Raw genomic sequence first — 25,967 nt, 5'->3', positions numbered from 1 at the left:
AAGCCAGAATAAGTATGTTTGACATAAATTTGATTGGCCTCTCCATTCCCCGCTTTAACTTTTGAGACAGAGAAGCCCCCTGACGACATGGGGATGTGTGTGTGGCTAACATCAGTGACAACTGCAGCTGGTAAGATAAGATGCAGGAGACTGACTGTAGGGGTAATTTTAACTTCTGGAAAGTCCAGTTGCACTCTGTGGGCCATTGAAAAGTAGTCCTTTTTTATGGAGATGATTGATCAGGTGAGTTATGGAGGCTGCCTGTGGAATAAATTGTGCATAGTAACTTATTTTTCGTAGAAGCACTCAAAGGTCCTTTAAGGATTTAGTCACAGACACTTCCTGAATAACCTCCACATATCCTGTGGTGGGGTCTAAATAAGTGACTTAAGTGCGAAAAAAAAGCATATCCTGAAAAGTCACTGGTAGGTCCTTTCTGTGCAAGGGCCACAAAAAGCAGGCAGAGATTGTGCACATGTTTATCTGTTGATGAGATGTGACCAGAATATCAACGTAATTTACACGGAATAAGGCAGGGGCACTTGCCACGACAAAGGTCAATGTTAAAAACTAGGATTTTCCTTGAGTCTTTGTCAAGAGGCACCTGAAAATTCACCTCTCTGAGGTCAATTTCGGAGAATAGTTTCTCTCTCTGAAAGTTTGGAAAAGAGTCATGTGAATAAGGCAAAAGATAAGAATTAGTGTCTGCCTGAGCATTAATGTTTTGCTGTCTCCACACAATTGTAGACAGCTCCCATGTTTCCTGATAACCACAAATGGTGAAGGCCAATGGCTCTAGGAAATGGAGGACAAAGCTTGTTAGTCTGTCCATTTAATTTCATACTTGGTGGCCAACAGAATCAAACAGGCTTTACAAAATCTCTCACTTGGAGTCAATTTTAAGACAATGTGAGCCTGAAAGTCAATTGCTCTCATCAAACCAGGTTGAAACAATGGAGCAGATTGCGTACAAAACATGTCAGTGCCAACAGAAGATACTGACAAGCTGTGGGTGCCAACTGCACATACAATGAAAATCCAAAGGTAGAATAAGTGCTGAGGCCTTATATATTCTATATACAGATGGACCTGTCGCAACACCTGATTGTAAATAAATGATTGTCAGTTCATGACCTAGAAGTTGCTCCTCGTGGTGGCTATAAACACTCACCACCATTTAATTGCTCTGCACTGAGCAAGGGAGCTTGCTCACTAAAGTACATCAACTGGTTTATCATTCTAACAATGTGTCTGTAATGAAAAGAAAAGTGACTGGAGTGTCTTGCACTGCAGCACGTAACAAAAGTTTTTGCAGTAATAACACCCGATCATTGATGCAAAAGTAATTAATTTGTATTGATTGGGGCCACTGCCTGTTGCCTGCTGTGTTAAGACTTCTTCCTTGTGATCTTTACATAAACATTTATAATGTTTGTTCTTATAATGCGGACACTCCTGCGTGAGATGCAAGGAAACAGTCTTGGCAAATGGAAAATGAAGAGTATTGCAGCAAACAATGCCTGGTAGTAGCTGGGATGGTGGAAAGCACAGCTGATTGGTTGCCCCTGCACAGAAATTGTTTACCCCTTTAGTGTCTGCTTTGTAAATCCATTGCCCTATGCCACATGCAAAATTTCAGAGTCTGCTGAAAGCATTTGTTATGCTGCTTGCGATATTTCAAGTGCACAACACAAGAGCCAGGGTGAGTTTCGAATATTGTAAATCATGGTATAATGATTTAAACTTTCTGTGTATGGTTTACCACTCTCACAAGTGAACTTACCATGTCTGATCTGTGATAATGTAAGAATTCTAGCCTTGCTTGACAATGGTAATGCTGATGGACCTAGAGAGTGGGGCTAACTTTTGATCCAAATAATATAAACAAGGATTGGTAGACAGAAAAGTGGTCCATTGGTCATATGGGCATTTAATCTCACTAGCTTGAAAGTGCAGCACAGTGAGCTTTTGATACACTTCCCAATCATCTAGAGCTTAGCTAAAAGGCCGAAATAATGGGTGTCTCTGACTGTTACACCTGTTGTTGTAAAGTTAAGTGCTTGAACAAGTCATGATGCTGTTTCTGCCAAAGCTCAAGGAACCTGGCATCCGTGGCAACATGTGGAAAATCAAAATTGCATTGTCCTTGTTGCCTATGTTGTAACCCTCATTTTGAGGTGTAACATTTACACTGAAGTGACAAAAGTCATGAGATACCTCCTAAAATTGTGTTGGACCTCCTTTTGTCTGGCTTAGTGCAGAAACTTGATGTGGCATGGACTTAACTAGTCGTTGGAAGTCCCATGCAGAAATATTGAGCCATGCTGCCTCTATAGCTGTCCATAATTGCAAAAATGTTGCCAGTATAGGATTTTATGCATGAGCTGACCTCTCAGCTATGTTCCATAACTGTTTGATGGGATTCATAGCGGCCAACTAGGTGATCATGTCATTTGTTCCAGTTGTCCAGAATGTTCTTCAAACCAAACACAAACAAATGTGGCCCGGTGACATGGCGCAATGTCAGCCATAAAATTCCATCACTGTTCAGGTACATGGGGCCCATGCCACAATCAAACCCTGCCATTGCTCTTACCAATTGAAATTGAGACTCACCTGACCAGGCCACAGCTTGAGTCATTTAGAGTCCAATTGATATGGCCACGAGGCCAGGAGAGGTGCTGCAGGCAATGTCGTGCAGTTAGCAAAGGCACTCAGATTGTTTATCTGCCGCCATAGGCCGTTAATGCCAAATTTCACCATACTATCCTAATGAGACATTTGTCGTACATCCCACAGAGATCTCTGTGGTTATTTCATGCAGTGTTGCTTGTCTGTTAGCATTGAGAATTCTACACAAACTCTTCTGCTTTCGGTCATTAATGCAAGGCCAGCAGCCACTGCGCTGTCCATGGTGAGAGATACTGACTGAAATTTGGTATTCTCGGCACACTTTTGGTGCTGTGGATCTTGGAATAATGAATTCCTTAATGATTTCTTAGCTGTAATGTCCCATGCATCTAGCTCTAACTATAACTCCCTGTTCACATTCTGTTAATTCCTGTTGTGTGGCCGTAATCACGTCAGATACCTTTACACATTAGTCACTTGAGTACAAATCATAGCTCCACCAATGCACTGCCCTTTTATGCCTTGTGTACACGATACTATCACCATCATCTGTATATGTGCGTATTGCTGTCCCATGACTGTCATCTCGGTGTATTGTACATTAATAACTTCTGTAATAATAAAGTAAATAGTCAATTAGTCCATGAATTGAGTATAATCAGTTCATGGTGAAATATTCATCTGAGCCACAATAGAAATTATTTGAAGATTCTTACTGAGTAGAAAAATAAACCCCAAGCAGGACTTGACGTGGCCAGATAAGTTATTTCATAATCAAAGTCCCATGCAGGTGGTGAAAACCAAAAGTTCATGATTGATCCATAGCACTTAAGATGAAGTCAGCAGTCAGTGATGGAGAGTTCTCTTGTAGAGGCAAGTCTGATAACAGATTCATCAAGGATTGCAAAAATATTGACATGTTAGATTCCTTCTGGATGATGCCATGTGGTTGAATACTCGAGAAGTGTTCAAACTCTTCCTATGGCATGAATATTTAAACTCATAAATGTTTGATGTTTGTGTATGCCGTACAACAGCCATATGGCCTTAAGTGAAAGAAGAAAGTGTACAGTATTTGTGCAAGTGCGCAATAGAATATGTCAGTTGTGTGCTACTTTGCTTCCAACTACTTCCATCCTTGAAACAGGACATTTAAACATTATGTTTGTAGAAGCTGGCTGTTGTCATTAATGTACAATATCCCTCTTACACACTCATTTTGATGGCATCTCATGTATGGACTTAGAGATATCAGGTTTTTGAAACTTTAATTTGTAGTCTGCAGGTTGCAGAAGCTCATAATATTGTGTGTCACCAAGTTGGCAACTTGTCAGCTGAATGTGTGTGTGTGATTCATGAATTATAGAAAAATAGCTTTTCACTAGCATTATTCAAACTGACACTGACACTCCTCGAAGTTTTTGTTTACAAGCAGGCTGTTCCCTAGTTGTAATAGCATATATGACCTTCTTTCCTGATTTCTATAAATAGTAATAGTAATAATAATAATAATAATAGACACAGCTCTATGTCCACCATCACACTAGACTCACATTCAGGGGGATGATGGTTCATATCCTCATCGTGCCATCCAGCTTTAGTTTTCCACTATTTCCCTAAATTTCTTGAGGTAAATGCTGGGATGGTTCCTTTGATAAGAACATGGCTGATTTCCTTTCACATCATTTCCTAATCTGACCTAGTGTTCCATCTCTAATGACTTCATCAGTGTCAGGACACTGAACCCGAAATCTTCCTGCCTTCTTCTATATCTACCCTTGTCCTCACTACGAGGTTATCTCTCTTGTTTTGGGGTTTGAGGGACCTGCCTGTCCTTTTAACTTTCCTTGCCCTGTCCCTATCTCATCCATAAGTCAGGAATTGTTAATTCTGAAAGCTACAAAGTGTCACTTTTATGTGCAGTACTATACATTTCACCTCCTGAAGGTTACTACTGAACAGCAATTCTGTCTCATAAAAAATGACCTTTGGTACTAATAGATGGAACCAATGGTAGGAGAGTATAAAGGGATTTGGGTTTGAATGTATTAGAAGTGATGGGAAGGACTATGTTCAAAATATATCTGTGTGATGCTTATTGTTGGAGGGTACCTATCTAAGTGTAATATGAATGCAGTAGTAGAGACTATAAGGAGCAGGGCAGACTAAAACGAAGTTGGGTGGAGTTGTTGTCTCTTTATTTTAAGGAAGGGGTAGTACTGACAAAGGGGAAACAATGCTGACAATAGAGTGGAAAGCATGGTCCAATGTAATGTATGGTAAGAGACATTACTGAGACTTCCAGAGGCAAAAATACATTAAAAGAAGAATTATAAGAATTCTTATAAAATAACTGCACATGTTTTGTGTAAAGCCTGCTGTAATTGCTGTATGATGATAAAGTAGCCAGATACCATACCATGCATACTGCACTTAATGATTAAAATCACACACAGCTACATCTGGAATCAAAACCTCCTCCTCGAGCACACTAACTCAACACTGGACATTGTGTTAACTGTTTAGTACTGTTTAACCATGTTGAATGAAGACACTTGGGCATGTGAAACAAATGTTGCCAAATTGCTGTTCTTTGATATTAATTTTCTATGAAAAATATGCACAGAACAAACTTTTTAAATGTATTTGATAGTATTCAAGGTTATAAAAGTACCACACATTCATTCATCATTCACTGTGTTGTATAAATCCTATGAAGAATGAAACAGAATTTTCAGGAATGAGGAATGATACGGAGTACATGTGAACCTTATTACCTTGCTGTACCAAACAAATTGCATCATTTTATGCATTATTATTTCTGCCTGCAACATTCTGAATCACACGAGACATGTTGCTCCAAATATAGTAACTTTTCTACTTGAAATTCTGAGTGTTACATACATTGACACCTAGTGTCTGTCCTGAAAACATGAACAGAAGTCAGTATGGTAGACAGGAATGCAGTTCTTCCTTTGAAAGATTATAGTGTTCAAGGGTGTAATCAGTGAGGGGTAGTGGTTTTCTCCTGAACCCGCACATCGTGCCCCAGAGGGAGGAGGAGGAGGGTGGGGGAATCGAAAACCAAACTTGCATCCTGACCTGACACACAGTCATGTATCAATTCACTGACAGTAAACCAGAACATGTAATTGATGTTTACTACTGAACATGCAGAAATTTATCATAAAATCTCAAAAATATTTAGCCATTCATAACTGTCCTTCTTACTGCTGGAAATATGAGATGGATTCTAAAAGCTTGTGATACAATTGTATCTTCATTTCACAATGTTATCTTCCTATCAGCAAAATAATGTGCATACATCTCATACATCTACTCTCTCTTTTAAGTACAGTGTTGCTATTATTTGCACAGGTGTAGATAGCAAATGCTTCCAAATTTTTATGCGAAATTCTTAAAAACTGATTAAATAATACAAACTTTATTAACATTCCACATTTTTATTCTTCATGTCTACTTATTTATTTCTCAACATAGTCACTCTGGCGACGAACACAAGACACTAATTTGTTGATACTATCACTGTAGAATGTTTGACTTTGTTGATGGAGCCACAACCTCATGTCTGCTTGCACTGCTTCATTACTATGAAAGTTAAATCCTCGAGGGGACCCTAAGAAGGATAATCGACAACAGTGAACTCAAAGTGTTGAGTTGTTGCAGATATTGCAGCACTCATATATGTCTTGATATTGTCATGCTGGAGGAGAAGGTGCTGCACATGTAGATGATTCAAAACTTGATTACTGCATGCTGTTTTTCACTCACTGACATAGTTACATTACACATTGCCATTTTACTCGCTACAATTTGAATCCCTCCAGTGGCAGAGGGTTGCAATATATATCAGCGAAATGGTGAAATCCACCAAGTAATGTGCTTGACATTTCATGCCTCAACCAGTACTGAGAATAGAATAAAAAAATTAGGAGGCATTACTTTTCAGTACGGCCTTGGATTATAAAGTTGTAGCATCAGTACATTTGGTGATTAATAAACAGTTTTTCAATAGTTTTGAGTTTAATTTTGTAAGAAATAGTGGTTTATTTCATCTACCCCTACCCCGTACCCTTTCCACAAAACAAATGGCAGTTATTGATGAGTTGTTGCACCTCTGTCCCCTACACTACGTCACACCTCCACAGCTCAGATCCATGGTATGCTCTTGACAGTGTTCATCTTATATGGTAGCATATTTAAATGTTACTGACATTATTTTTATGTCTCATTGAAATAATGTTAGTTGTAGTTACTGCAACTATAATAATGTCACTAAACCACCATAAGACTTTTTTTATATTCAAATAAAATGTAATGTAATAAATACAGTAAAATAGGCCTATGTAATTACAGTTTGTAAATGTATACAGTGTATGATAAATCAGTTCACTTGTTATGTTATTTGATGTAGCAGTGAGTGTGTGTGTGTGTGTGTGTGTGTGTGTGTGTGTGTGTGTGTGTGTGTGTGTGTGTGTGTTGATATTTAGTTAACTTTTTTAATGTTTAGCATTTACAGAACATTTTCTCTCAAAATACAAAATGAAAGTGAAGGATACATAATGTTTTTAAGTAGATACCATCAGGAATCAAATGACTACATTTTGATTTCTAATTATGCCTAGCTTTGTGGTGTGTAGGCTGTTCAGTGGATCTAGTCCAAAGAAGGAAATATATAAATGCCTTTATTGAAAGCTGAACTTCAAGATTTTCTGCAGAGAATGCAATTTATCTGACCTAGAGTGGAAAAGATGAGGAACAACGATCTGAAACAGTTAAGATCTATTATTTGTCAGGGTGTTGAAATGAATCACACTACTGCAGCTTCCCCTGACATAGAAGAAAATGCTGAGTGTGACTGTTCTGATGAGTAAAACTCACATCTGAATATCATATGTAGCATATGCCTGGGTGTAAAAGCAGTGGAAGTAAAATTAATTGCAAAAGAGACTTAATCATGTAGATATAGAGATGAAACAGAAGTGAAATAAAAGTACTCTCATGTGTGGAATAATTGTAAAAAAATTGCACCGTCTACATCTACATCCATACTCCGCACTCCACCTGACAGTGTGTGGTGGAGGGTACCTTGAGTACCTCTATCGGTTCTCCCTTCTATTCCAGTTTCATATTGTTCATGGAAAGAAGGATTGTCGGTATGCTTCTGTGTGGGCTTTAATCTCTCTGATTTTATCCTCATGGTATCTTTGCGAGATATACGTAGGAGGGAGCAATATGCTGCTTGACTCCGCAGTGAAGGTATGTTCTCGAAACTTCAACAAAAGCCCGTACCAAGCTATTGAGCATCTCTCTGCAGAGTCTTCCACTGGAGTTTATCCATCATCTCTGTAACACTTTCACGATTACTAAATGATCCTGTAACAAAGCGTGCTGCTCTCCGTTGGATCTTCTCTGTCTCTTCTATCAACCCTGTCTGGTACAGATCCCACACTGGTGAGGAGTATTCAAGCAGTGGGTAAACAAGTGTACTGTAACCTACTTCCTTTGTTTTTGGTTGCATTTCCTTAGGATTCTCCCATTGAATCTCAATCTTGCATCTGCTTTACCGACGATCAACTTTATATTATCATTCCATTTTAAATCACTCCTAATGCCTACCCCCAGATAATTTTTGGAATTAACTGCTTCCAGTTGCTGACCTGCTATATTGTAGCTAAATAAGGGATCTTTCTTTCTATGTATTCGCAGCACATTACACTTGTCTACATTGAAATTCAATTGCCATTCCCTGCACCATGCGTCAATTCGCTGCAGATCCTCTTGCATTTCAGTACAATTTTCCATTGTTGCAACCTCTCGATATACCACAGCATCATCCGCAAAAAGCCTCAGGAACTTCCAATGTTATCCACAGGATGATTCATGTGTATTGTGAATAGCAACGGTCCTGCGACATTCCCCTGCGGCACACCTGAAATCACTCTTGCTTTGGAAGACTTCTTTCCATTGAGAATGACATGCTACATTCTGTTATCTAGGAACTCTTCAATCCAATCACGCAATTGGTCTGATAGTCCATATGCTCTTACTTTGTTCATTAAACGACTGTGGGGAACTGTATCGAATGCCTTGCGGAAGTCAAGAAATGTGGCATCTATCTGGGAACCCGGGTCTATGGCCCTCTGAGTCTCGTGGACGAATATTGCGAGCCAGGTTTCACACAATCGTCTTTTTCGAAACCCATGCTGATTCCTACAGAGTAGATAAAGCAAGTGTATGAAAAACTGTTCACTTGTAGGCTTCTGGCTCCTGCATTTGTGCACTCAAAACGTGAGTGTTTAAACTGAGAGGACTCGCTGTCCTCTCCTTATTTCCACTTAGATGATAAGACACAACACAATGGCAAGGTACAAAATTTTATTCAGCTCACTGCAGAGTTTGCCTGATCGAGACAACATCCACTCGCTATGGTGTCTCAGAACTACCTGCACCCTGAACAAAGGGACCTTGTGCTCCAGGTAGGTGCACTCAGCACTGTTAAAACTGTTCCTGACAGAAAGCAGTTAATACTGGACAGGTTGGCCTGTCTAGTTTAGAAGACGAAGCGCTACATGCCATGAGGAGTAGCACAAGTGAGAGACAGAACTCAACAGTCAGGGAAGAAATTCAGGTGAATTTTCACCATAGCAGTACTAACCCGTAGTTATAAAACTGAAGCACAAGTGACAAGAAGGCACTAAGATAGTAGAATACAGGCACAAGAAATGAGATTTTTAAGAAAAGTGGAAGGATGTAAAAGAGGAGGCCATAAAGGAAACATGGATATGAGGAAAGATTTAGGAATGTGTAATCTAAATGAAAAAGAAAATAGGAAGAAATGGAAGGACTATGAAGACTGCATGAAAGGAGAAAGACTCCTGCTAAAGGTTCCCAATTATAAATGTATTGGCTGTATAAATGTTGAAAAGCCATACAGGAGATGGAGTACTGTAACAAGCAATTTGCCTGATACCCAAAGTGAAGAAGAAGAAGAAGAAGAAGAAGAAGAAGAAGAAGAAGAAGAAGAAGAAGATACACAATATGTAGCTAAAAGTTCATAAAACCTAAATAAACATTTGTAATAATATTTTTGTTTCTAAGGATAAATTTGTATTTACTTGTATGGCTTAAAATTAAAAAGTATTTTATTTTGTATTTCCTATTTCCCATTTTTGTACCAAATTTTGTTACAAATACTTGCTGCACTATGCAATTAGTAATTAAAAATGAAAAGATGTTATTTTTAATAGAAATGATGTTTCAGTATTCCTTAATGTTCCAATTTGGTAATAAATATTGAAATCAGATAAAAATTTAAAAAAATCTACTTCTAGCAAGATACAAATTGGTGACATTTGTATGAGATTAGAACATACTCAGTTGTTGGAACTCTGATTAAGTGGACTAAAATGCTGCTCAGAAAACTTCAAAGTTGATTTTTTTAATGCTTTTAAAAATTACATTGTGTTTCTTTAGGAAGTCAACATTCAGGCACTGACCTTAAAGTCCTACTATAAGAAAAACTTGTATTGTTGTGTCATCATTATTTGAGAGAATACCAAATAAGGAAAAGCTATAGTGTATACGCCAATAATTTCTTAATTACAATCCAAATTATCAGGTATCTTTCGTTGAAGATTTTTTTTACTCTGGAACTATTTGAAAAACTTAAAGGGAAATGTGTTCAAGTGCTGCAATGGAAAATTAAAATCTAGGTAACATTCATGAAACTGTAAATGGAGATTGCAAAATAGTCATTACTTATGGAATAACAGCAAGACAGTGATGTATTACATTTAATGGGGTACTGGCAACCAGACTGTGCTGAATGTTTAAGTAAAACAGGAAAGGTGTTGGTAAAAGTGATACTATAAATTGGCATTGATAAAAATTGAAAATTGTTGATATTTATTCAGTTATACAAATAGATTCTTAAAGTTATATTCTAATTTATAAATTGAACAGCCACCAACAATAGTCTTTAAATAAGGAGACACAGAGGTGAAACTAGTTGCTGAAAGGGAACAGAAAGACCTTCAATAATATTATTTTGATATAGCTCAGGTTCTCAATGAAGCTTTTATCCAATTTTCGAATCTGAAGAGATAAAGACCAAACACCAAAAGCCCATAACTCTTTCTTATGAGAGGCAAGTAATGAATAAATAAGACAGTTGGGTGATATTCAGTATGACAAAATTGGACACTGGCCAAAAATTGTGGACAATCAAAGATGATGCAAGGAATTAGAAGACAAAAGCCAAGTGTGAAAAGTTGTTCACTTACTTTTGACAAAACATAATTGCTTCAATCTCTTCCATAATCCCTGTTCATTCTGTTTGAAAGCTGACACAATGGATTCTGTAATTTGGAAACAGTGTGGATTAAAATATATTTTTGTTCTTCCTCACAGAAATAAATGCAGAATGAAGAATAAAAATTACTAATTTTTTTGTGAAAATTAAAATATCAGGGCTGGATAGGTTAATAACACACAATCTTATAATTTCTACTGCGCAGTGCTTATTCATTCTTAGGCTACTGGTACCTACATTTAATCAAGTAAATTACAGAGAGAGCTGCTGCTTTGGAAAGCAACCAGTTGCCTCCTCCATTGTACTAGAATCGCTCCTTGTTATCTGGTATTAAGAGTTTTAATAATTACCCTTGATTACAGTGATATTTTCCAAAGAAAGTGTTTACTTAATTAAATATGTAGATGCCGTGTATTATTTATGTTACAAAAGATAATGCCAGTTCCAGGTACAATTTGTTCTGTTATGAAGTGATACTAATATTTGAAAGTACCTTTCCAAAAAGGATTTACCGGACTCAAACAAGAGACTACCGATAACCACGGATCACCACTGTTATAAAGACTACATGCAAAAGAAAATGAGGGTTGTACATCAGTTCAAAAATTTAAGACAACACGGCCCAGCTATATCACTAGAAAAAGTACAGACAAATACTTAGTAAAGTCATTAAAAATCCAAAAGTTTGTTTTTAAGGTCAATTATATTGGTAATAGGTTTTATACATGAAAACAGCTGGGTACTTCAATTTAGTAATATGTATACATTAAGACTATGTGGGTGGTTATAAGGAATGAGACTGGTGCTGCCTATCCAGATAAGATGAAAGATGTCTTTATAAATATTGAAAATAAGTATTTATTTAACAAAAAGGCATTGGCAGACATCTTTAATGGGCATTTTCTAAGAGCTGCTTAGAAAATAAGTTTTACAGGGTCTTTAGAAAATGCCACTGAATCCCTGAAAGAATCCATTGGAGGATATATGTACAATCTCCATTCCAATAAGTAAGAAAAACCATCATTTCTTTAAAAAGCAAAAGATTAATAGGTGTAGACAATATTTCGAGTACATTACTAAAAGCTTGCAGTAATCACTCAATCAAAATCCTGGCACATACATTTAACACCTCCATGAATCACTATGTCTTCCCTGACAGATTGAAATTTGCAATTTCTGAGCCATTTTACTAAAAGAGTGATTTCCTTCATGACAGCATTATCAAAAGTTTTTGAAAAATTGCTGTACATCAGGATTGTGAGGCACCTTTACAGCTTCAACATCATAAGTGAACACCAGTTTGAACTTCAGAAAGGTATTTCTGCAACAGAAACCATATTCCCTTTTACAAATGATGTTTTGGAATGCTTAGACAAGAAGACATTACCAGATGGTGTATTCTATGATCTTTCAAATGCATTAGACTCTGTTGATCATAGGATACTCCTTGAGAAAGCAAGTCACAATGGACTCGTAGTGTAACTGGTTAAAATCTTATCTTCTGGGGATCAGCAAAAAGTGGTTCGAAATGTGAAAAAAAATAAGTGTAAGAAAGGTAAAAATCTAACTGGGAAATAGTGGATTAAGGCACAAGAATCTGTCCCTGATCCTCTACTGTTTCTGATATACACTAATGATCTATTTGTGTCCTTCAGCAGAGCAAACGTCTTCACAATGTTTGCCAGTGTACAAGCATTGTGACTGACCACAAAAATATGAGGGGCGTTCAATAAGTGAATGCAACACACTTCTTTTTCTTGGCCAGTATTGGTTGAAAAAATTTGAACTTTGTTGTGGGTCATCGTGGAATATTCTCGCTTCATTTCATACGGTTTCATGAAGCTCCGATAGGCGCTATATGTAGTCATCAAAATGGAATCTGTAACAGAGGTGCAATCCAAGCAGATAGCCATCTTCAAGTTTCTTATGGCAGAAAACAAGAGCATCACAGATATTCATAGGCACTTCCAGAATCTCCACAGAGACCTGGCAGTGAATAAAAGCATGGTAAGTCATTGGGCAAGATGTCTGTCATCATCGTAACAACGTCACGCAAATCTGTACTATATCCTGCGTGTTGGATGATTGCACACAATTGTGATGCCTGTGATGTTGGAATGTGTGGACACTCTCATTCGAGGTGATCGACAGATCACAAACAAACATATCACTGCACAACTGGATATCTGTATTGGTAGTGCCAACACACTTGGGGTACCACTTATGGTACTCAAAGGTGTGTGCTGGCTGGGTTCCTCGCCGCCTATCAGAAAACCATAAAGTCCAATGAAGAAAACCATAAAGTCCAATGAAGGACAATCTGTGCAGAATTGCTTGTGTATTATGGGGCTATTCGTGACACTTTTTTGCTGATCATCATCACAGGTGATGAAACATGGGCTCAACAATTCGAAACAGAAACAAAACGGCAGTTCATGGAGTGGCGCCACACCACCCTTCCTCAAAAGAAAAAGTTCAAAGTTGCACCCTCAGCTGGTGAAGACAAGGTGACAGTTTTGTGGAACTCTGAAGGGGTGAATTTTGTTTGATGTCCTCCCTCATGGTGCAGCGATCAGCTCTGAAGTTTAATGTTGCTACCCTCAGGAAATTGAAGAAATGACTTCAGCATGTTCATTGCCACAAAAATGCATACTAACTTTTCATTCTCCTTGGTAGTGCAAGGCCTCACATAAGTTTGCACATGTGAGAGGAGCTCATAAAACTTCGTTGGACTCTTCTTCCTCACCCACCCTACAGCCCAGATCTGGCACCTACTGACTTCCACATGTGTGGCCCGATGAAGGGTGCACTCCACAGGAAGCAGTATGTGGATGATGCAAAGATTATTGATGCAGCAAAACGTTGACTCAAGTGTCAATCAGTAGAGTGGTACTGTGCGAGCAAACAGGCCCTCTCAGTAATGTGGACTAAGGATGCTGCATTGAATGGAGAGAATGTTGAAAATTAGGATGTTGTAGCCAAAAGAGAGGGGAATAAAGTAGCGTATTGGAATCCTGAATAAAACCAACCTGCTATAGAAGAAAAAAAAAAGTGTTGTATACGTATTGAATGTCCCTCGTATTCAACATCCTAAAGACTGATGCCAACCAGTTACTTGCAGGTATTCTGAACTGGTTCACAATGAATTCATTGGCAGTAAACTTCAGCAAAACAAACTACATCCAGTCCACCTCAACTACAAAAGCTCACAGGAAGTTAGTGTACACACAGAGGTCAGCAAATATGGAGAGTACATTGTACAAAATTCTTAGGAGTCCAATTAAATAGCAGGATTAGCTGGGAAAACACATCCTTGAAATCATGAGATGGCTGTGCTCAGTAACATTTTCCATATGGATAATTCTGAATACAGATAGACAGGCTCCGAGATGGATATTTTTCTCTATTTTTTATTATTTTCATTCATTTGTTATAGAATTACCTTCTGCAGCAACTCACCAGCATAAAAAGAATTTAACGTACTGAAAAAGTCACCAGAATTTTATGTGTAGCAGCAAAGAACCACCTGCTATAATGGTTTTAAACAAGTGGGGATTCTGATCAGTCTTACCTCACAATACATCTGTTCAATATGATCTTAGTAATGACAGTCCTCCTCACTTTGAAGCAAATCATTGTTGTAACAAACCATTTTATATTATGGGTATCTGCAGCTATTGAAATGCGTGATTTTAGGAAGAATTTCGCTAACAGCCAGAAAAATGGTTATTTATTCGAACACAGCTGGTTTTGAGGGCTAAAGCATCATCATCAGGTGCAGTCTATATGGTAAAGAACTCCTATTCAGAATTTACTATTCAGTTAATATTGTCAATACCATGGCGAATGAAAGGTAAAGAAAGGCTCCGTTCATTTAGGACAAATTGCTGACAGGTGAAACTTGCATTTACATAGCCACATTTTAAAATTTACCTGCATCTAAAAAGAAAAAAAAAGAGGAAAATATTTTGTAGTGATAATATGGTAAAAATATTTTAAAATAATGGCAGAGTGGCCAAAAAAAATTCACTCATAACATAATAAGTCACAACACTATGCAAATTATTGTGAATGTGGCAGTGTCTTACCAGTATGATGTCAGAGGAATTTGGTGTTGGGGAAAGTGAAAGTGACCCACATGAGTGACTGAGAGAGACCAGTTAACTGGTGGAATGGAAGCTATCCTTGTGGACAGTGTGATGTCATATAATCATTACTAAGAACACTAGGTCACTACCTTTACATGTGAGAATAGTACAGAATTTTATTACTACTAATACCTAATCATATAAACAACCAAAATTAGTCAGAATGCTATGGTGCATTATTTGTAATTGGTTATTCAGCGAGAACTGTGCATTTTCTTTTTTATATCAAAAAATTTATGTTTACTGAATGTAGGAAAAGCTAGATTGCTACTTATCGTAAAGAAGACACGTCAAGTTGCAGATAGGCATGACTAAAAGACACTCACATATAGATTTTGGCCACAGCCTTTTGTCAATACAGGGGGGGGGGGGGGGGAGAGAGAGAGAGAGAGAGAGAGAGAGAGAGAGAGAGAGAGAGAGAGAGAGAGCGAGAGAGAGAGAGAGAGAGAGAGAGAGAGGAATTGGGGGGGGGGGGGGGGGGGTGGCAAGCACATCTCATGAACAAAGAACCGCCAACTCCAGCATCTCAGTCCAAAATGCCATTCCGGCCTGAGGTGCTGGAGTTGGCAGTCTCTCTCTCTCTCTCTCTCTCTCTCTCTCTCTCTCTCTCTCTCTCTCTACTGATGAAGGCTATGGCTGAAAGCTATATGTGACTGTCTTTTAATCATGCTTGTCTGCAACTTGATGTTATTTTTGCAATAAGTAGCACTCTATCTTTTCCTACATTGTTTATATTTCCACCTGGAGTTTCTATTGTTTAATTTCCATTTCCTGTAATATAGTCAAAATATGGCTTCTTCCTTATTTGTGAAGGATTTTTAAGTCTGCTAAAGGGCTTTTAATGTTGTGCCCCTCTTTGAGTAAGTACACTGCTAATGCAGATTGAGGATTATTTAAGTTAAGGTTTTCCTGATGTCTTATTCAAAATGACCTAGCGGTTTGTCGTATATTTTTCTTAAGATAGTCATCACTGCTTTCTCCTTATGCCTGAGTTTTCTACCTACACCCAAAAAAATAAAATACGGTGGAACGATATTTTTAGGTCTCATACATCTGCCTATTTTTTGGATACTACATTTACATATGGTATTGTACAAAAAATAGTGTGTGGTTTTGTGTGCTCGGCTGGTCTAAGCATTATAAAATCTACCTCTGATCTGCTATGGATAAGATATTTTTCTTTTTAATATACTTCTATAAACTGCATTAACGAATTGAATCGTAACCAATTTGATGCAACATACACTGTATGTCATATTCAATGTGATGACCACTAAGTTTGGTGTACACGATGTATGTGCACAGTGAATTTGCATAAGCTTTGTCCAGCATGCATGATGTATGATTAATCACATCTGCCGCAGCCATTATCCACACAATCAGACCTTCCTCCGACTGGACAGAGGTCTCATAAACAAGACACTTTATGTGACCCCACAAGAGAAAGTCCAAATAGATTAAATCTGGGGATCTTGGTGACAAAGCATGTGGCCCATTTTGACAAATCCACCTGTCCATATGTTCAGGTGGTTTCAGATGCGAATTGCAAAATGTAATGGTGCGCCATCATGCAGGAACCACAATTTGTACCAAATGTCCAATGACACATCTTCCAAACATTCTGCCAGCACTTTTAGCAGGAATCTCAAGCACCTGGCACCTGTTAGGTGGTGAGGAAGGATATATAGCCCAATCACATGACCATAGGGGGTTACGTGTCAAGAAATTGATACTGAAGGTGTGCTGAAATATTCGTGTACATGTGGCTTTGGACTTTCCTTGATCTAAAATGTGGCTGTTTCATGCACTCAGAATACCTCCCCTGTTGAAGTGTGCTTCATTGGTGAGCAAAATTTGTCTTGGAAACTGAGGAAAATCCACACAACAGTGTAAAAACAGAGTATAGAAATTGTCACATGGCACAAAATCCGCTGGGAGCATGGTGTGTACCTGCTGAGAGTGATACGGGTGGAGTTGATGTTCATGCAGAACATGCCAGACAAATGAGAGACACATTCAGGACATGTGCAGTCACTCAAGTACTCATCAGTGGTTTCTCTTCAACTTGATGAAGCACTTCCTCTTTCAATATGACAGTTACTGCCTTCTTGGAGCATCACAGTTTGCTCTATCACTTGTGAATTTCCCAGTTTCCTGCAGGCATTGTTCTGCTCTAGCAAACATGGCATGCGATGGAGTCACATGATTTGGAAAGTACTCACGGTACAGACGTTGAGCTTCTCTTCCATTATTGGTGTACTCTGCAAATGTGAACTCAGGCATCCTGTTAATGCAGCACTAGTCAGCATAATGTCAACTGATGAATCACAAGGCAGCACGAAAACAAGGCATGTGGAAGTGGAGGACATCATGTGACCACATCATCATACCATTCATGAATGTGGGTAGTCAACCATAACAAGTGAACTGTGTAAGAAACATCAAGTGCACAGTTGAGTAGCTATTATTTTCCTTATAATATGGAAACATTGTTTCTGGAGATTGGTTCCTGTGCAAAACTTGATGTCTCCTCTACAACCTGTAGAAGTGTGTAACATAAATTGTAAAACACGCCATATATGTTAGGATTCCGTAGAAATACTGGAACACATGAGGCAATACTGACCTTACGACTTATCTTAGAAAATAGATTAAGGAAAGGCAAACCTACGTTTCTAGCATTTGTAGACTTAGAGAAAGCTTTTGACAATGTTGACTGGAATACTCTCTTTCAAATTCTGAAGGTGGCAGGGGTAAAATACAGGGAACGAAAGGCTATTTACAATTTGTACAGAAACCAGATAGCAGTTATAAGAGTCGAGGGACATGAAAGGGAAGCAGCTGTTGGGAAGGGAGTGAGACAGGGTTGTAGCCTGTCCCCGATGTTATTCAATCTGTATATTGAGCAAGCAGTAAAGGAAACAAAAGAAAAATTTCGAGTAGGTATTAAAATCCATGGAGAAGAAATAAAAACTTTGAGGTTCCCTGATGACATTGTAATTCTGTCAGAGACAGCAAAGGACTTGGAAGAGCAGTTGAATGGAATGGATAGTGTCTTGAAAGGAGGATATAAGATGAACATCAACAAAAACAAAATGAGGATAATGGAATGTAGTCGAATTAAGTCGGGTGATGCTGAGGGAATTAGATTAGGAAATGAGACACTTAAAGTAGTAAAGGAGTTTTGCTATTTGGGGAGCAAAATAACTGATGATGGTTGAAGTAGAGAGGATATTAAATGTAGACTGGCAATGGCAAGGAAAGTGTTTCTGAAGAAGAGAAATTTGTTAACATCGAGTGTAGATTTAAGTGTCAGGAAGTCATTTCTGAAAGTATTTGTATGGAGTGTAGCCATGTATGGAAGTGAAACCTGGACGATAAATAATTTGGACAAGAAGAGAATAGAAGTTTTCGAAATGTGGTGCTACAGAAGAATGCTGAAGATTAGATGGGTAGATCACATAACTAATGTGGAAGTATTGAATAGGATTGGGGAGAAGAGAAGTTTGTGGCACAACTTGACAAGAAGAAGGGATCGGTTGGTAGGACATGTTCTGAGGCATCAAGGGATTACCAATTTAGTATTGGAGGGCAGCGTAGAGGGTAAAAATCGTAAAGGGAGACCAAGAGATGAATATACCAAGCAGATCCAGGAGGATGTAGGTTGCAGTAGGTACTGGGAGATGAAGAAGCTTGCACAGGATAGAGTAGCAAGGAGAGCTGCATCAAACCAGTGTCAGGACTGAAGACCACAACAACAACAACAACAACAACCATATATGTATTTATGAATGTGTGAAATATGCATCAAAAATAAACAAACATCCAAACTTTTCATGCACCTATACGATGAACATTTTTTGCCATATAGGTAACAGAATTTTGCAATATGTGAGTCTAGATATTAAAATAATTTGTAGAAAGAATTGTTAGTGATGTTTTTTAACTGTCTTTTGAACTGGTTGACATTCCCAATTTCTTGCTCTACAGTAAGAGGATAGCTCATTCAATACATCTATACTAGGGCACATAACTGCTGTCTTAACCCTATACAAAAAGGAAAAGTCATCATTAAAATAATTTTAGTGTCTTGTATTGTGAGACCAGAGTTCAGCTGAATTGATTTTTATTTACTGTCAGCAACAGTAACAATTACGAACTAAATCCTCTGGGAAGTGAGTGTAAGAATTCAAAGATCTGGAAAAAGATATGTGGTTAATTACTTTCAACACTATTCTTACTGTCCATTTCTGCTGAATAAGCATTTCTTTTCTGTAAGTGCATGACCCTTGAAGATAATTCTGTAAGATGCCAGAGAGTGAACGTATGCAAAATAAGCTACCAACTGTCTTTACATTAATACAGTGAGAGATGCTTCAAAGGCAAAACATACTGAACTGAGTTTCAGGATTAGTTTATCTACTCAAATGTGATTAGTTTATATACTCCCCTGTGTTAACATTTTAACTTATCGTCCCTCTGAATTTAATGCACTGTCTTTCACATACTGCATGGCCTTTAATATCAACTTGTACTAACAGGCATTATTACTAGTTTGAATTCTCACAACACAAGTTCATGTTGTAAACTGTTTACTGTGAACAATTTGTGGGTCTGTTCATGTATGATATCATCTGAGTTAGGCAAGGTTGAGTTTGGGTGCGCAAATAGTGTGCTTGTCACCCACAAAAAGTAGGTAGCCTGAAAGTCATGTAAGTAAGTTAAGAACAATGGGCCCAGTACAACTTTTTATGGGACCCCATCATTACTTCCCCCTATTCTGAGGATAGTGTAATGCCTATGGCAGTCCATAAGACCCTCTGCTTGCTGTTATTGAAGGTAAGATTCCATCTGTTCAAAGGGGATGCCATTTATACCATAACAGTCAGAAATTTGTGTTCCACTCAGCAAAATGCTTTGTCAAGGTCATGGAACATACAAGCAGGATAATGTGTCTTGTGTATCTCTCTAGAACATCATTTGTGTGGCTTTCTATTGCTTTCTGTGTGGAGAATCCTTTATGAAAGCTAATTTGAAAGACAGTTAATAAATTTTGCTCAGATAAATGAGTCAGTGTTCTATCAATTGGTACTTTATGAAGAACACTGAAACTACAAGAAGGAAATGAAGAATTGTTCAGTTTAAGGAGGAAAGTATGTACCGCTTGTAGTTTACCATCAGTCAATGGAAAGATGAGAAAGTCAGCTAAATTTAGTGAATTATTGTCGGCTAAAGAGGGGGTACAAGGGGGAAGTATCATTCATCACAGAAAAAGTGCTTTGGGAAAGTTACATGTGTTGTTAATTACTGTTCAACACCTGGGTACAGCCTTACAGTCTGAAAAAGTCAAATCAGTATTAGTTACTTAAAACTTTGACAAGCTGTTGGGAAAATGGCTAGATGTTTGAGGGAGTTATTGAAGCACGTTCTCCAGATGCTTCTTCCAGATGTAGTCATTGACCACATAATTCCAATCAGTCACCTTTGAAAATGAATTCTTTTTGAAAATCATTGCAAAGATGTGTTTCCTATTGCAGAGGAAGTGGATGCAGCCATCTCCAATACCAAGAAAGGGAAACTCCTTATCCAACAACATTTATGTAGAGATTATGTGGTGCACAGCTCTTCAGATAGTGACTCCTTTTACATATATTCTTAATTACTTACTCGTAATAGGTTGCATTCAAGAGAGAATTTCATAGGTATTGAAAGAGGTGACAATAATTCTTCGTATTGTAATAGTTACAGACCCATATGTATCATGAACATGTTGGCCAAAGTCCAGATCTGGGTATGTTGTTTTGTCGTCTTCAGTCCAAGGACTGGTTTGATGCAGCTTCCCAGCTACTGTATCCTGTGGAAGCCTCTTCATCTCTGAGTAACTACTGCAGCCTACATATTTCTGAAACTGCTTACTGTATTCATCTCTCAGTCTCCATCTACAATTCCCCCCCCCCCCCCCCCCCCACACTTCCCTCCAGTACTAAATTTCTGATCACGTGATGTCTCAGAATGTGTCCTGTTAACTGATCCCTTCTTGTAGTCAGATTATGTCACAAATTTCTCTTCTCCCCAATTCTATTCAGTACCTCCTCATTAGTTATATGATCTACCCATCTAATTTTCAGCATTCTTTTGCAACACCACTTTTCGAAAGCTTATGTTCTCTTCTTGTCTAAACTGTTTATTGCCCATGTTTCACTTATATACTTTCAGAAAAGTCTTCCGGACACTTAAATGTATACTCCATGTTAACAATTTCTCTTCTTCAGAAACGCTTTTCTTGCTGTTGCCAGTGTACATTTTAAATCCTCTCTAGTTCAACCATCATCAGTTATTGTGCTACCCAAATAGTGAAACTCGCTACTACTTTATGAGCCCCATTTTGCATTCTGATTCCCTATATTTCACTATCCTCATTTTGCTCTTGTTGATGTTCATCTTATATCATCCTATCAAGACACTGTCCATTCCATTCAACTGCTGTTCCAAGTCCTTTTCTGTCTCTGACAGAATTATGATGTTATCGGAAAACCTCAAAGTTTTTATTACTTCTCCCTGGACTTTAATTTCCACTCCAATTTTTTCTTTTATTTCCTGTATTGCTTGCTCAATATGCAGATTGAATAATCTTGAGGATTGGCTACAACCCTGTCTTCACTCCCTTTTCAACTACTGTCCCCCCTTATCGTGTCTTTCAATTCTTATAACTGCCATCTGGTTTCTGTACAAATTGTAAACAGCTTTTTGCTCCCTGTATTTTACCCGTGTCACCTTTAGAATTTGAAAGTGTGTATTTCAGTGAACACTGTCGAAAGCTTTCACTAAGTCTGCAAATGTTATAGCAATAGGTTTACCTTTCATTAATGTATCTTCTAAGATAAGTCGTAGGGTCAGTTTTGCGTTGCATGTTTCCTCATTTCTGTGGAATCTGACCTGATCTTCACCGAGGTTGGCCTGTACAAGATTTTCCATTCGTCTGTAAAGAATTTGTGTTAGTATTTTGCAATCATGACTAATTGAACTGATAGTTCGGTTAATTTTCACACCTTTCAGCACCTGCTTTCTTTGGAATTGGTATTGTTATATTCTTCTTGAAATCTGAGGGTATTTCGCCTGTCTCATACAGTCAGTTCCACAAGAAAGTGTACACCATTATCTGTATGAAACAAAAGACACTATTATAAATATATTTTTTACATGAAAATACATGTTATTACTAATTGCACAATTACCTAATAGTTAATCCAGTTGTCACCATTATCGATTATAGCTTGGCAGCTTAGCTCTCTCTCTCCTCTCCTCTCTCTCTCCTCTCTCTCTTCTCTCTCCTCTCCTCTCTCTCTCTCTCTCTGGTAAATCATCCATGTTGCCAACCTCCAAATATCATTTGATCCATGTCACAACGAATTTCTTGATTTTCTCTAAGAATTTCAGGAGCAGCTCCACATGAAGACTTTGATACCTTTGGATGATTTACAAGGAACACTGCCTCATGATGCTTCAGATATTATACACTCATTTTAAACTGCAACTGACAAAACAAAACATTCAACTCTCACATTGTTCACTTATACACTATGCAAAAGTGCAGTGGTTATAGATTGAAGACCACTACCAAAGATGTCGCTGTGGACGTTACATTTAAAATTATGGCGTACACTGTTTTGTGGAACTGACTGTATATCTTGCTCACCAGGTGAGTTTTGTCATGGCTGGCTCTCCCAAGGCTATCAGTAGTTCTAATGGAATGTTGTCTACTCCCAGAGTCTTGTTTAGACTTAAGTCTTTCAGTGCTTTGTCAAATTCTTCATGCAGTATCATATCTCTCATCTCATCTTCATCTCCGTCCTCTTCCATTTCCATAATATTGTCCTCAAGTTCATCTCCCTTGTAAAGACCCTCTATATTTGGCTATACACTGTTAAAAGTCCCTATTTGGCTGCTATGTGAATGGTTGCCAGTGCACAGGGAGCTGCTTGTGCAGAAGAGGCATATCTATGATGAAACCCAGGAAACATACTATAGTGATGGACATTGTACATTCAATTGACAACCTCGGATGGTAACATGTGGATTGTCCAATCACTGCACTAGCATTACTTTGTAAGGTTTCAGTTTGAGTTAGTGCACAGCACTGTGAACACATTACTGACAGTCCAGTTTGCAGTATTGAAGGCTCAATTTTCTCCAACCTGTCTCCAAGGCTGCTTCCAACTCATCTAATTTATTGGCAGCTAGAACCTATGCATTACATGCCATAACGTGCTAAAGCAGGCTATGTGGTGATTAGTTCCTATCTATGCTAGACACAGAACTTGTGTTGTTCTTGAAACATTTACATCTATATCCACACTTTGCAAATCAGTGAGAAATTCTTGGCAGAAGGTGCTCTCCATTGTACCAGTTATTAGGGCTTTTTCGCATTCCACTCATTTGTGGAGTGTAGGCAGAATGATTGCTTAAATGTGTCTGTGTTTGTTGTAATTGGTCTAGTCTTGTATTTGCAATATCTAAAAGAGCCGTATTACTGAGTTGTGATATATTCCTAGGGTCATCATTTAAAGTTAGTTGTAGAGACTTTGTAAGTAGATTGTCACCGAATAGTTTGTGCCTATCTTCAAGCATCTGCCAGTTCTTTCAGTATCTTTGCAATGCACTCCTATGAGTCAAACAGACTAATACCATTCATGCTGCCCTTCTTTGTATCTGTTAAATATCGTCTGTTAGTCTTATTTGGTATATTAATATTCTAAGATTGGTCACAGGGGTGTTTTGTATGCAGTCTTCTTTGTATGCTGGCTGCATTTCCTTAGTATTCTACCAGTCTGCCACCTGCTTTACCTATGTCTGAACCATTGTTATCGTTCAATATAAACTGTTATACCCAGCCTTTTTTTTAATAATTGTCAGATTCCACCTGTGATTCATTGATATTGTAATCATAAATACCCCACACAGTTGTAATTTCAATTTGATTGATGTTTTTTGCAGTCTGTGCTGTTTGAGCTTGGAAAACATTCCACAACATAAGAACATCAATGGGATTTGAGGGTGGTTTTTGTGTATCACTTTTGCTTCCTCCCCCCCCCCCCCCCCCAAACACACACACACACACACACACACACACACACACACACACACACCCTTGTCCCCTCTGCCCCTTGATTTCACCTCATTTCTTGTCCATGAGTGTCTGGACACTTACCTTTGCTGCCACTATCAACTTGTACGTATGAACAAAAATTATTTGGGTTTTGTAAGAGATCTTTTGATAATATTCCCCTATAGAAGTTGTTGAAGGTAGTTGCCCTCTTAACAGTCACACACATTTTCTTCAGTATCTCATTCTGTATTACATTGAACTTGCCATGAAAGATTGAGCTACGGGAAAAAATAGCGTACTTTTCTGTCCATTAACATTGACAATCCGTAGGTTTCTGTGGGGTCTCATAATTAGTTACTTTGTTACTTTTAAGTGATCTAAGAAGTTAAAAAATGTATCAAGTATTGTGATAAACAGGAATAGCCAAACTTCTTAATTTTATTTTAGTACATTAAGAACTTGTGCACTAACTGTGAGGAAAAAACTAGTGCCATGGAAACTGTGAAGCTCATTGAATCTGCAGTGCTAATTGAATTTCCCTGTTCAGCTCTCATTAGTATATTTTGATAATGAACAAATGGCACTGATAGTCTTGTTAGATGGCTGGCTATTAGGGTGTCCATGTCTTGTCCAAAGCAGTTGGTAAGAGAGGTGTCACTGCTGTGCGAAAAATCTGCCTCACAGCTGTCAGTGGAGTACAATATTGGAGAAGATACAAGTTTTTTTGGCATGCTATTCATCATCTGTTCTGCATATGGAGACCCATAGTTGTGCCATTGTTGACACATTTTTTCTGTGACTGCAGTGGAGTATCATGATTGATTGTACCTGATGTCTTGAAGAGTAATTTGCTAATACAGTTCAAGTAATGTATACCCGCCCATCATCATAAGTATTTCTGTTCTTTGTTGTATTTTTGTGCTTGTGCCACCCTCTCTCCAAGTGCACACACCATTACCCAGAAACTGCACATTGATATAGATCAACTAGGTGTGGATGTTTCAGTTACAATCTTAATTTAATTTTCTTTTATTTAAATATTTTTGCATTCTATTTATATTTGAGTTCACATTCAGTTTGCAGTTCTACAAATATTACATAATTTTCATTCTTTTTGTTTTCTACAGACTATTATAACAGATGAACATGTTCTTGGAATGGTGCGACAAGCTCTTTTGGGGAAGTGTGATTCTCTAGATATACCATACGAACCAAAGATTACAAGAGCAAAAGCAAAGTAAGTTCCTATTACATATTAGGTTCATTTTTGTTTGTTCGTTTGTAAAAGTGATACAATGACTTATCTAGTGCTACAGGTTGTAATAGCATCAGAAATTGTAGTTACAGTTAAAAATGTTTATTGAAGTTTGTGATATGAGATGACTTCAAAAAGTAAATTATAAGTTATTATTACAGCCCAATGAACTTTTATTGAATGCATCACTACATATCAAAGATACTTAGATACATGACACTATTTTTCAAAATAGTCTATAAACAACCACTGCAATGTTCCACCAATTGTTCAATTTCTCAACAATAGAAATTAGCTCCTTGTTCTCAAAGCCATTTAAGAACTGCTGTGTAAATATCCTCTTTGTTGGAAAGTCTCTTTACCCAGGTGTTCTATCAGCTTGCAAAAGGAATTAAATTGCATGGTGCAGGATTTGGACTGTCTGATCAGCATCACTCCCTCATGTGCAGCCTTTGTCAAATTGTTGGGCACCACTTCGCTACAGCTGGATGC

General features: G+C 37.9%; 1 protein-coding gene across 2 annotated transcripts in view; it reads left to right on the top strand.

Moving 5' to 3' along the window:
* The window catches only part of LOC126267160 (GON-4-like protein), a 177,936-nt gene that overhangs the window by 34,157 nt on the left and 117,812 nt on the right, over window positions 1-25,967 (top strand). Inside the window, exon 3 of one of the 2 annotated variants that reach the window (XM_049972107.1) lies at window positions 25,348-25,457. In XM_049972107.1, coding sequence (XP_049828064.1) covers window positions 25,348-25,457 — 110 coding nt within the window. Of the gene's footprint in view, window positions 1-25,347; window positions 25,458-25,967 lie in introns of those variants that run through there. The other variant, XM_049972108.1, reaches the window with a different exon arrangement.

Source organism: Schistocerca gregaria, chromosome 4, assembly GCF_023897955.1.
Source record: "Schistocerca gregaria isolate iqSchGreg1 chromosome 4, iqSchGreg1.2, whole genome shotgun sequence".
NCBI lineage: Eukaryota > Metazoa > Arthropoda > Insecta > Orthoptera > Acrididae > Schistocerca > Schistocerca gregaria.
The sequence above is the reverse complement of the archived record's forward strand: the minus strand, read 5'-3'. Positions and strand labels throughout refer to the sequence as shown.